Raw genomic sequence first — 12,375 nt, 5'->3', positions numbered from 1 at the left:
CTCCGCTATCTTCTTCCAGCTCTTTTACTAGCGGGGGCCCGGTCTTCTCCCTTCTTCTGACTTCGGGGGTCTTCTTCCGACTTCTCCGCTCTCTTCTCCCGCTCTGCCTTCTGCCGGGCACCTCCAGCTCTTTTACTAGCGGGGGCCTGGTCTTCTCCCTTCTTCTGACTTCGGGGGTCTTTTTCCGACTTCTCCGCTCTCCGGTTCTTTCTGCCGGGCTCCTCCGCTATCTTCTTCCAGTTCTTTTACTAGCGGGGGCCCGGTCTTCTCCCTTCTTCTGACTTCGGGGGTCTTCTTCCGACTTCTCCGCTCTCTTCTCCCGCTCTGCCTTCTGCCGGGCACCTCCAGCTCTTTTACTAGCGGGGCCCGGTCTTCTCCCTTCTTCTGACTTCGGGGGTCTTTTTCCGACTTCTCCGCTCTCCGGTTCTTTCTGCCGGGCTCCTCCGCTATCTTCTTCCAGCTCTTTTACTAGCGGGGGCCCGGTCTTCTCCCTTCTTCTGACTTCGGGGGTCTTCTTCCGACTTCTCCGCTCTCTTCTCCCGCTCTGCCTTCTGCCGGGCACCTCCAGCTCTTTTACTAGCGGGGGCCTGGTCTTCTCCCTTCTTCTGACTTCGGGGGTCTTTTTCCGACTTCTCCGCTCTCCGGTTCTTTCTGCCGGGCTCCTCCGCTATCTTCTTCCAGTTCTTTTACTAGCGGGGGCCCGGTCTTCTCCCTTCTTCTGACTTCGGGGGTCTTCTTCCGACTTCTCCGCTCTCTTCTCCCGCTCTGCCTTCTGCCGGGCACCTCCAGCTCTTTTACTAGCGGGGCCCGGTCTTCTCCCTTCTTCTGACTTCGGGGGTCTTTTTCCGACTTCTCCGCTCTCCGGTTCTTTCTGCCGGGCTCCTCCGCTATCTTCTTCCAGCTCTTTTACTAGCGGGGGCCCGGTCTTCTCCCTTCTTCTGACTTCGGGGGTCTTCTTCCGACTTCTCCGCTCTCCGGTTCTTTCTGCCGGGCTCCTCCGCTATCTTCTTCCAGTTCTTTTACTAGCGGGGGCCCGGTCTTCTCCCTTCTTCTGACTTCGGGGGTCTTCTTCCGACTTCTCCGCTCTCTTCTCCCGCTCTGCCTTCTGCCGGGCACCTCCAGCTCTTTTACTAGCGGGGGCCCGGTCTTCTCCCTTCTTCTGACTTCGGGGGTCTTTTTCCGACTTCTCCGCTCTCCGGTTCTTTCTGCCGGGCTCCTCCGCTATCTTCTTCCAGCTCTTTTACTAGCGGGGGCCCGGTCTTCTCCCTTCTTCTGACTTCGGGGGTCTTCTTCCGACTTCTCCGCTCTCTTCTCCCGCTCTGCCTTCTGCCGGGCACCTCCAGCTCTTTTACTAGCGGGGGCCCGGTCTTCTCCCTTCTTCTGACTTCGGGGGTCTTCTTCCGACTTCTCCGCTCTCTTCTCCCGCTCTGCCTTCTGCCGGGCACCTCCAGCTCTTTTACTAGCGGGGGCCCGGTCTTCTCCCTTCTTCTGACTTCGGGGGTCTTCTTCCGACTTCTCCGCTCACTTCTCCCGCTCTGCCTTCTGCCGGGCACCTCCAGCTCTTTTACTAGCGGGGGCCCGGTCTTCTCCCTTCTTCTGACTTCGGGGGTCTTCTTCCGACTTCTCCCGCTCTGCCTTCTGCCGGGCACCTCCAGCTCTTTTACCAGCGGGGGGCCCGATCTTCTGCGTCGTCTTCTTCCCTCTTCTCTTCTTCGATGTTGACTCAACAATCTCTCCCGCTGTAATGCCGGGTGCGCGGTGCGCAACGATTTATATAGGCCTCGTATGACGTCACAGTCCCATCATGCTCCGGGTGGTGACGACATAAGGGGCGGGGTCTCCGAGGTGATGTCACCCGGTGACCATGCCCCATGCCTATATAAATCGGTGCGCAACCGGCATTACAGCGGGAGAAAGCGTTGTGTCAACATCAGAGAAGAGGGAAGAAGGCAACGCAGAAGACCGGGCTGCCGCTAGTAAAGAGCTGGAAGAACATAGCGGACCCCGGCAGAAGGCAGGAAGAACCGGAGAGCGGAGAAGTCTGAAGAAGACCCCCGGAGCTGCCGAATAAATTACTTTAAAAACCTGTGTAGTGTTTTTATGCTTGACATTTCCCCCCCCCCCCCCAGGTGAATGGGTAGAGGTACGATGTACCCCCATAATCATTCACATAGGGTGGGGGCCGGGATCTGGGGGCCCTCTTTTTAGGCTCCCGGATTCTGATAAGCCCCCCGCTCGCAGACCACGACAACCAACGGCCAGGGTTGTCGGGAAGAGGCCCTTGTCCCCATCAATATGGGGACAAGGTGCATTGTCCCCAAACCCTTTCCTGACCGGTTGGGCTGCGTGCTCGGATAAGGGTCTGGTATGAATTTGGGGGGGACCCCCACGCCGTTTATTTTCTGTGTAGGGGGTTCCCCTTGAAATCCATACCAGACCTAGGGACCTGGTATGCCCTTGGAGGGGGAACCCATGCCGTTTTTTTATTTAAAATTTGTCATGGAGTTCCACCTCCTGGAGGCGACCTCAAGTCGCGCTGTGATTCATCAAATCGGGTCAAAGTCGCGCTGGAAGTCGTGTTGCCCCCCCCCCCCCCCCGGTGTGAACCGGCTCTAATATGGCATATACAGGGTTCCCGGAGTCTGTGTGTTTTAGGGGGAAATGGACCTGAACCCAAAGTAACATTACTTCAAGGCCCCCAGCATACACCTCACAGGGAGTATTGTTCCCTTACAGTCCGGGGCCCATAATCAGAATGCAAGAGGCCGGCATTCAGTCCTCTCCAAAGCCTCTGTCCCTGTTAGTCTGTCACACATTCCGGGTTCCCGGGATTTCTGGTGGGGCTCTCAGGGTTCCTCGAAGGATATTTAGTTCCATGTTCAGGGCCCCGGGTTCCGGGATTTCCGGTGGGGCTCTCAGGGTTCCTCGTAGGATATTTAGTTCCGGGATTTCCGGTGGGGCTCTCAGGGTTCCTCGAAGGATATTTAGTTCCGGGTTCCGGGATTTCCGGTGGGGCTCTCAGGGTTCCTCGTAGGATATTTAGTTCCATGTTCAGGGTTCCGGGATTTCCGGTGGGGCTCTCAGGGTTCCTCGTAGGATATTTAGTTCCGGGTTCCGGGATTTCCGGTGGGGCTCTCAGGGTTCCTCGTAGGATATTTAGTTCCATGTTCAGGGCCCCGGGTTCCAGGATTTCCGGTGGGGCTCTCAGGGTTCCTCGTAGGATATTTAGTTCCAGGTTCCGGGATTTCCGGTGGGGCTCTCAGGGTTCCTCGTAGGATATTTAGTTCCGGGTTCCGGGATTTCCGGTGGGGCTCTCGGGGTTCCTCGAAGGATATTTAGTTCCGGGTTCTGGGATTTCCAGTGGGGCTCTCAGGGTTCCTCGTAGGATATTTAGTTCTGGGTTCCGGGATTTCCGGTGGGGCTCTCAGGGTTCCTCGAAGAATATTTAGTTCCGGGTTCTGGGATTCCCGGTGGGGCTCTCAGGGTCCCTCGTAGGATATTTAGTTCCGGGTTCTGGGATTCCCGGTGGGGCTCTCAGGGTCCCTCGTAGGATATTTAGTTCCATGTTCAGGGTTCCGGGATTTCCGGTGGGGCTCTCAGGGTTCCTCGTAGGATATTTAGTTCCATGTTCAGGGCCCCGGGTTCCGGGATTTCCGGTGGGGCTCTCAGGGTCCCTCGTAGGATATTTAGTTCCATGTTCAGGGCCCCGGGTTCCGGGATTTCCGGTGGGGCTCTCAGGGTTCCTCGTAGGATATTTAGTTCCGGGTTCCGGGATTTCCGGTGGGGCTCTCAGGGTTCCTCGTAGGATATTTAGTTCCATGTTCAGGGCCCCGGGTTCCGGGATTTCCGGTGGGGCTCTCAGGGTTCCTCGTAGGATATTTAGTTCCAGGTTCCGGGATTTCCGGTGGGGCTCTCAGGGTTCCTCAAAGGATATTTAGTTCCGGGTTCTGGGATTTCCAGTGGGGCTCTCAGGGTTCCTCGTAGGATATTTAGTTCTGGGTTCCGGGATTTCCGGTGGGGCTCTCAGGGTTCCTCGAAGAATATTTAGTTCCGGGTTCTGGGCCTCGGGTTCCGGGATTTCTGGTGGGGCTCTCAGGGTCCCTCGTAGGATATTTAGTTCCATGTTCAGGGCCCCGGGTTCCGGGATTTCCGGTGGGGTTCTCAGGGTCCCTCGTAGGATATTTAGTTCCATGTTCAGGGCCCCGGGGATTTCTGGTGGGGCTCTCAGGGTTCCTTGTAGGATATTTAGTTCCATGTTCCGGGTTCCGGGATTTCCGGTGGGGCTCTCAGGGTTCCTTGTAGGATATTTAGTTCCATGTTCAGGGTTCCGGGATTTCCGGTGGGGCTCTCAGGGTTCCTCGTAGGATATTTAGTTCCATGTTCAGGGCCCCGGGTTCCGGGATTTCCGGTGGGGCTCTCAGGGTCCCTCGTAAGATATTTAGTTCCATGTTCCGGGTTCCGGGATTTCTGGTGGGGCTCTCAGGGTTCCTCGTAGGATATTTAGTTCCATGTTCCGGGTTCCGGGATTTCCGGTGGGGCTCTCAGGGTCCCTCGTAAGATATTTAGTTCCATGTTCCGGGTTCCGGGATTTCTGGTGGGGCTCTCAGGGTTCCTCGTAGGATATTTAGTTCCATGTTCAGGGCCCCGGGTTCCGGGATTTCCGGTGGGGCTCTCAGGGTTCCTTGAAGGATATTTAGTTCCATGTTCCGGGTTCCGGGATTTCCGGTGGGGCTCTCAGGGTCCCTTGAAGGATATTTAGTTCCATGTTCCGGGTTCCGGGATTTCCGGTGGGGCTCTCAGGGTCCCTCGTAGGATATTTAGTTCCATGTTCTGGGCCCCGGGTTCCTCGTAGGATATTTAGTTCCATGTTCAGGGCCCCGGGTTCCGGGATTTCTGGTGGGGCTCTCAGGGTTCCTCGTAGGATATTTAGTTCCATGTTCAGGGCCCCCGGGTTCCGGGATTTCCGGTGGGGCTCTCAGGGTCCCTCGTAGGATATTTAGTTCCATGTTCCGGGTTCCGGGATTTCCGGTGGGGCTCTCAGGGTTCCTTGAAGGATATTTAGTTCCATGTTCCGGGTTCCGGGATTTCTGGTGGGGCTCTCAGGGTCCCTTGAAGGATATTTAGTTCCATGTTCCGGGTTCCGGGATTTCCGGTGGGGCTCTCAGGGTCCCTCGTAGGATATTTAGTTCCATGTTCTGGGCCCCGGGTTCCTCGTAGGATATTTAGTTCCATGTTCAGGGCCCCGGGTTCCGGGATTTCTGGTGGGGCTCTCAGGGTCCCTCGTAGGATATTTAGTTCCATGTTCCGGGTTCCGGGATTTCCGGTGGGGCTCTCAGGGTTCCTTGAAGGATATTTAGTTCCATGTTCCGGGATTTCCGGTGGGGCTCTCAGGGTCCCTTGAAGGATATTTAGTTCCATGTTCCGGGCCCCGGGTTCCGGGATTTCCGGTGGGGCTCTCAGGGTCCCTCGTAGGATATTTAGTTCCATGTTCTGGGCCCCGGGTTCCGGGATTTCCGGTGGGGCTCTCAGGGTTCCTCGTAGGATATTTAGTTCCATGTTCAGGGCCCCGGGTTCCGGGATTTCTGGTGGGGCTCTCAGGGTTCCTCGTAGGATATTTAGTTCCATGTTCAGGGCCCCGGGTTCCGGGATTCCCGGTGGGGCTCTCAGGGTTCCTCGAAGGATATTTAGTTCCATGTTCAGGGCCCCGGGTTCCGGGATTTCCGGTGGGGCTCTCAGGGTTCCTTGAAGGATATTTAGTTCCATGTTCCGGGTTCCGGGATTTCCGGTGGGGCTCTCAGGGTCCCTTGAAGGATATTTAGTTCCATGTTCCGGGCCCCGGGTTCCGGGATTTCCGGTGGGGCTCTCAGGGTCCCTCGTAGGATATTTAGTTCCATGTTCTGGGCCCCGGGTTCCTCGTAGGATATTTAGTTCCATGTTCAGGGCCCCGGGTTCCGGGATTTCTGGTGGGGCTCTCAGGGTTCCTCGTAGGATATTTAGTTCCATGTTCAGGGCCCCCGGGTTCCGGGATTTCCGGTGGGGCTCTCAGGGTCCCTCGTAGAATATTTAGTTCCATGTTCCGGGTTCCGGGATTTCCGGTGGGGCTCTCAGGGTCCCTTGAAGGATATTTAGTTCCATGTTCCGGGCCCCGGGTTCCGGGATTTCCGGTGGGGCTCTCAGGGTCCCTCGTAGGATATTTAGTTCCATGTTCTGGGCCCCGGGTTCCTCGTAGGATATTTAGTTCCATGTTCAGGGCCCCGGGTTCCGGGATTCCCGGTGGGGCTCTCAGGGTTCCTCGAAGGATATTTAGTTCCATGTTCAGGGCCCCGGGTTCCGGGGATTTCTGGTGGGGCTCTCAGGGTTCCTCGAAGGATATTTAGTTCCATGTTCCGGGTTCCGGGATTTCCGGTGGGGCTCTCAGGGTTCCTCCTAGGATATTTAGTTCCATGTTCAGGGCCCCGGGTTCCGGGATTTCTGGTGGGGCTCTCAGGGTTCCTCGTAGGATATTTAGTTCCATGTTCAGGGCCCCGGGTTCCGGGGATTTCCGGTGGGGCTCTCAGGGTTCCTCCTAGGATATTTAGTTCCATGTTCAGGGCCCCGGGTTCCGGGATTTCTGGTGGGGCTCTCAGGGTTCCTCGTAGGATATTTAGTTCCATGTTCAGGGCCCCGGGTTCCGGGATTCCCGGTGGGGCTCTCAGGATTCCTCGTAGGATATTTAGTTCCATGTTCAGGGCCCCGGGTTCCGGGGATTTCTGGTGGGGCTCTCAGGGTTCCTCGAAGGATATTTAGTTCCATGTTCCGGGTTCCGGGATTTCCGGTGGGGCTCTCAGGGTTCCTCCTAGGATATTTAGTTCCATGTTCCGGGTTCCGGGATTTCCGGTGGGGCTCTCAGGGTCCCTCGTAGGATATTTAGTTCCATGTTCAGGGCCCCGGGTTCCGGGATTCCCGGTGGGGCTCTCAGGATTCCTCGTAGGATATTTAGTTCCATGTTCAGGGCCCCGGGTTCCGGGGATTTCTGGTGGGGCTCTCAGGGTTCCTCGAAGGATATTTAGTTCCATGTTCCGGGTTCCGGGATTTCCGGTGGGGCTCTCAGGGTTCCTCCTAGGATATTTAGTTCCATGTTCCGGGTTCCGGGATTTCTGGTGGGGCTCTCAGGGTCCCTCGTAGGATATTTAGTTCCATGTTCAGGGTTCCGGGATTTCTGGTGGGGCTCTCAGGGTTCCTTGTAGGATATTTAGTTCCATGTTCAGGGCCCCGGGTTTCGGGATTTCCGGTGGGGCTCTCAGGGTCCCTCGTAGGATATTTAGTTCCATGTTCAGGGTTCCGGGATTTCTGGTGGGGCTCTCAGGGTTCCTTGTAGGATATTTAGTTCCATGTTCAGGGCCCCGGGTTTCGGGATTTCCGGTGGGGCTCTCAGGGTCCCTCGTAGGATATTTAGTTCCATGTTCAGGGCCCCGGGTTCCGGGATTCCCGGTGGGGCTCTCAGGATTCCTCGTAGGATATTTAGTTCCATGTTCAGGGCCCCGGGTTCCGGGGATTTCTGGTGGGGCTCTCAGGGTTCCTCGAAGGATATTTAGTTCCATGTTCCGGGTTCCGGGATTTCCGGTGGGGCTCTCAGGGTTCCTCCTAGGATATTTAGTTCCATGTTCCGGGTTCCGGGATTTCTGGTGGGGCTCTCAGGGTCCCTCGTAGGATATTTAGTTCCATGTTCAGGGTTCCGGGATTTCTGGTGGGGCTCTCAGGGTTCCTTGTAGGATATTTAGTTCCATGTTCAGGGCCCCGGGTTTCGGGATTTCCGGTGGGGCTCTCAGGGTCCCTCGTAGGATATTTAGTTCCATGTTCCGGGTTCCGAGATTTCCGGTGGGGCTCTCAGGATTCCTCGTAGGATATTTAGTTCCATGTTCCGGGTTCCGAGATTTCCGGTGGGGCTCTCAGGATTCCTCGTAGGATATTTAGTTCCATGTTCCGGGTTCCGAGATTTCCGGTGGGGCTCTCAGGATTCCTCGTAGGATATTTAGTTCCGGGTTCCGAGATTTCCGGTGGGGCTCTCAGGATTCCTCGTAGGATATTTAGTTCCGGGTTCCAGGATTTCTGGTGGGGCTCTCAGGGTTCCTCGTATGATATTTAGTTCCATGTTCTGGGATCTCCGGTGGGGCTCTCAGGGTTCCTCGAAGGATATTTAGTCCCATGTTCCGGGCCCCGGGTTCCGGGATTTCCGGTGGGGCTCTCAGGGTTCCTCGAAGGATATTTAGTTCCGGGTTCCAAGATTTCCGGTGGGGCTCTCAGGATTCCTCGTAGGATATTTAGTTCCGGGTTCCGAGATTTCCGGTGGGGCTCTCAGGATTCCTCGTAGGATATTTAGTTCCGGGTTCCAGGATTTCTGGTGGGGCTCTCAGGATTCCTCGTAGGATATTTAGTTCCGGGTTCCAGGATTTCTGGTGGGGCTCTCAGGGTTCCTCGTATGATATTTAGTTCCATGTTCTGGGATCTCCGGTGGGGCTCTCAGGGTTCCTCGAAGGATATTTAGTTCCATGTTCAGGGCCCCGGGTTCCGGGATTTCTGGTGGGGCTCTCAGGGTCCCTCGTAGGATACTTAGTTCCATGTTCAGGGCCCCGGGTTCCGGGATTTCTGGTGGGGCTCTCAGGGTCCCTCGTAGGATACTTAGTTCCATGTTCAGGGCCCCGGGTTCCGGGATTTCCGGTGGGGCTCTCAGGGTCCCTCGTAGGATATTTGGTTCCATGTTCAGGGCCCCGGGTTCCGGGGATTTCCGGTCATGTAATGTTCTATGTTCTTTTAGGGTCGCACGTTTATGATATAGAACTCCGGGTGAGTTCCGGGGACGTTCTCAGTCTGGAGAGTTTCTTCAAGGCCTGGCTGTTTGAGTCGGAGAGGGAAGAGGTCCGCCTGATCTTCCCTAAAGGAGACAGTAAGTGTGAGTGTCCAGTATATTATCATTGGGGTAATTACTCTAGCGAGGGGTAAGTACTCTAGGGGAGCGGTAAGTACTCTAGGGGGTAATTACTCCAGGGAGGGGTAAGTACTCTAGGGAGGGGTAAGTACTCTAGGGGAGCGGTAAGTACTCTAGGGGAGGGGTAAGTACTCTAGGGGGTAATTACTCTAGGGAGGGATAATTACTCTAGGGGAGCGGTAAGTACTCTAGGGGGTAATTACTCCAGGGAGGGGTAAGTACTCTGGGGGGTAATTACTCTAGAGGAGGGGTAATTACTCTAGGGGAGGGGTAATTACTCTAGGGGGGGTAATTACTTTAGGGTAGGGGTAATTACTCTAGGGGAGGGGTAATTACTTTAGGGGTGGTAATTACTCTAGGGGGGAAATGACTCTAGGGGAGGGGTAATTACTCTAGGGGGGGTAATTACTCTAGGGGGGGGGTAATTACTTTAGGGTAGGGGAAATGACTCTAGGGGAGGGGAAATGACTCTAGGGGAGGGGTATTTACTCTAGGGGAGGGGTAAGTACTCTGGGGGGGGGGTAATTACTCTAGGGGGGGGTTGCAATGACTTGAACTGCCCCCATGACATGATTCCGGATTTCTCTCCATCCGCAGTACAGATCATCTGCGATGTGCACCGCCCTCTCCTCCCCCCCAGCCTCCTCCTCGGAGGTCTCCCTCATGATGGTGAACAGGAGCGGACCCCTGGGGCCCCGCAGACCCTCCGCATTCTCCGGTAAGAGTGACCCCCCCCCCCCCCCATGGCCGGCCCTTCCTCTGTACTCCGGGGGTGACGGTGATCTTCTCTCCTTCCAGAGCTCTATCCTCTCAGGGAGTGTGCGGATCCATGCTCTATGGACTTCCATCCGTTCTCAACCCCACTGCATGCTGGGAACTGGACTGGGATCAGCTGGAATCCAACCAGGAGAATTTCCAGGCCTTGTGTCACTGCCTGCAGGTGGGAGCAGCAATACAGCCAATGGATGGTGGTCCCAGTACAATAGCTCCTCCCTGTAGGTGGTCCCAGTACGATAGCTCCTCCCTGTAGGTGGTCCCAGTACGATAGCTCCTCCCTGTAGGTGGTCCCAGTACAATAGCTCCTCCCTGTAGGTGGTCCCAGTATGATAACTCCTCCCTGTAGGCCATCCCAGTATGATACCGCCCTCCTGTAGGTGGTCCCAGTATGATAGCTCCGCCCTGTAGGTGGTCCCAGTACAATAGCTCCTCCCTGTAGGTGGTCCCAGTATGATAACTCCTCCCTGTAGGTGGTCCCGGTATGGTATCGCCCCCTTGTAGGTGGTTCCGGTAGGATGGCGCCCCCTGTAGGTGGTCCCGGTATGGTAGGGCCCCCCTGTAGATGGTCCCGATAGGATGGCACCCCCTGTAGGTGGTCCCGGTATGGTAGCGCCTCCCTGTAGGTGGTCCCGGTAAGATGGAGTTCTCCTGTAGGTGGTCCCGGTATGGTAGCGCCCCCTATAGGTGGTCCCAGTAGGATGGCGACCTTCTGTAAGTGGTCCTGGTAGGATGGCGACCTTCTATAAGTGGTCCTGGTAGGATGGTACCCCCCCTGTAGGTGGTCCCAGTATGATAACTCCTCCCTGTAGGTGGTCCCGGTATGGTAGCGCCTCCTTGTAGGTGGTCCCGGTAAGATGGAGTTCTCCTGTAGGTGGTCCCGGTATGGTAGCGCCCCCTGTAGGTGGTCCCAGTAGGATGGCGACCTTCTGTAAGTGGTCCTGGTAGGATGGTGCCCCCCCCTGTAGGTGGTCTTGGTAGAATAGCGCCCCCCTGTAGGTGGTCCTGGTAGGATGGTGCCCCCCCTGTAGGTGGTCTTGGTAGAATAGCGCCCCCCTGTAGGTGGTCCTGGTATGATGGAGCCCTTCTGTAGGTGGTCTCGGTAGGATGGCGCTCACCTATAGGTGGTGTAGGTAGGATGGCGCCCCCCTGTAGGTGGTCCAGGTAGGATAGCGCCCCCTGTAGGTGGTTCAAGTAGGATGGAGCTCTTCTGTAGGTGGTCCCAGTATGGTAGCGCCCCCCTGTAGGTGGTCCCGATAGGATGGCGCCCCCTGTAGGTGGTCCCGGTAGGATGGAGTTCTCCTGTAGGTGGTCCTGGTATGGTAGCGCCACCTGTAGGTGGTCCCAGTAGGATGGCGACCTTCTGTAAGTGGTCCTGGTAGGATGGCGACCTTCTATAAGTGGTCCTGGTAGGATGGTGCCCCCCCTGTAGGTGGTCTTGGTAGAATAGCGCCCCCCTGTTGGTGGTCCTGGTAGGATGGTGCCCCCCCTGTAGGTGGTCTTGGTAGAATAGCGCCCCCCTGTTGGTGGTCCTGGTATTATGGTACCTGTAACAAACCGCCCCACACTCCGCTTGAGTGCTTTCATCATATACTGCTTCCTCCCAGTCTGGATATAGATCTCAGATATTCCAACCGCTGACAACACACAACAAGACGATACTCGTGTGATTGCTGAACATGGACTGTTTATTAGAAGCAGAATACAAGTCTTATATACAGAAGAAGAGGAGGTTCCCCCTCCTGCACATATTACTCTAACAATAAACCTGTAACCAGAAACATCAATTTACATGAGCTAATTAACTAATCCCTTAAAGCAGCCGATGTGACTCCCTAACTACAATACACATCATCATACATATCAACACAGAACGCCTTCATACGATTACAGGGTCAATTATCACAGACAACAATGGGTGACAGAGAAGCCTCACTAGACCAATTTACATTATAGAAGACTGACAGGTGGCTGGGGGTGACATCGGCATCTCCTAACAGTATGTGTCCCAACATTATGAATCAGTCACTATTTCTAATATGACCTATACAGGGTTCCCAGAGTCTGTGTGACTTGGGGGGACATGGACCTGAATCCAAAGTAACATTACTTCAGGGGTCCCCAGGCATACACCTCACAAAGAGCCCCGTTCCCCCAAATGCCAGGGCCCATGATCGGTAGGTAGGAGGCGAGCATTCAGTCCCCTCCAAAAGCCTCCGTCCCGGGGGAGTCGGTCACATTTCTCCCCCATCAGAAGACGACTAACAAGGTCCCAGGCCTCCACCTGGTCTGGACATGCGTTAATCGGGCAAAGTGACCTCACATAGTCTGTCCACGTGACCTCCAATCTTGGCTGCAATTAATAGTTGACACCAGTAGGTGTGGGGCAGAGGTCACCGACTCTGTCCGGCTGCCAGCGCTTCAGCTGGGTGGTTTTTAACATTACGGAGGTCGGTCTGCTGCTGGGCAGAGGGGCGACCGCCCCAGCTTCCTGGAACTCCACAGTTGTTGCCGGTGCTGGGCAGAGGTTGGTAGCACTCTGCCCTGTTGCCAGCACTTCTGCTTGGGGCTCCCCATCATCCGCTCTGGCTAACCGTTGGGGAAGGAGGCTGGATTCCTCCACACCCAAACTGTGT

At 55.8% G+C, this 12,375-nt stretch overlaps 1 protein-coding gene across 2 annotated transcripts in view; it reads left to right on the top strand.

Moving 5' to 3' along the window:
* The window catches only part of LOC120921530 (meiosis 1 associated protein), a 52,509-nt gene that overhangs the window by 23,995 nt on the left and 16,139 nt on the right, over nt 1-12,375 (top strand). For both annotated transcript variants that reach the window (XM_040334028.1, XM_040334027.1), the window contains 3 exons: nt 8,795-8,929; nt 9,563-9,683; nt 9,764-9,905. In XM_040334028.1, coding sequence (XP_040189962.1) covers nt 8,795-8,929; nt 9,563-9,683; nt 9,764-9,905 — 398 coding nt within the window. The remainder of the gene's footprint in view (nt 1-8,794; nt 8,930-9,562; nt 9,684-9,763; nt 9,906-12,375) is intronic.

Source organism: Rana temporaria (assembly GCF_905171775.1).
Source record: "Rana temporaria chromosome 1 unlocalized genomic scaffold, aRanTem1.1 chr1e, whole genome shotgun sequence".
Lineage (NCBI taxonomy): Eukaryota > Metazoa > Chordata > Amphibia > Anura > Ranidae > Rana > Rana temporaria.
The sequence above is the reverse complement of the archived record's forward strand: the minus strand, read 5'-3'. Positions and strand labels throughout refer to the sequence as shown.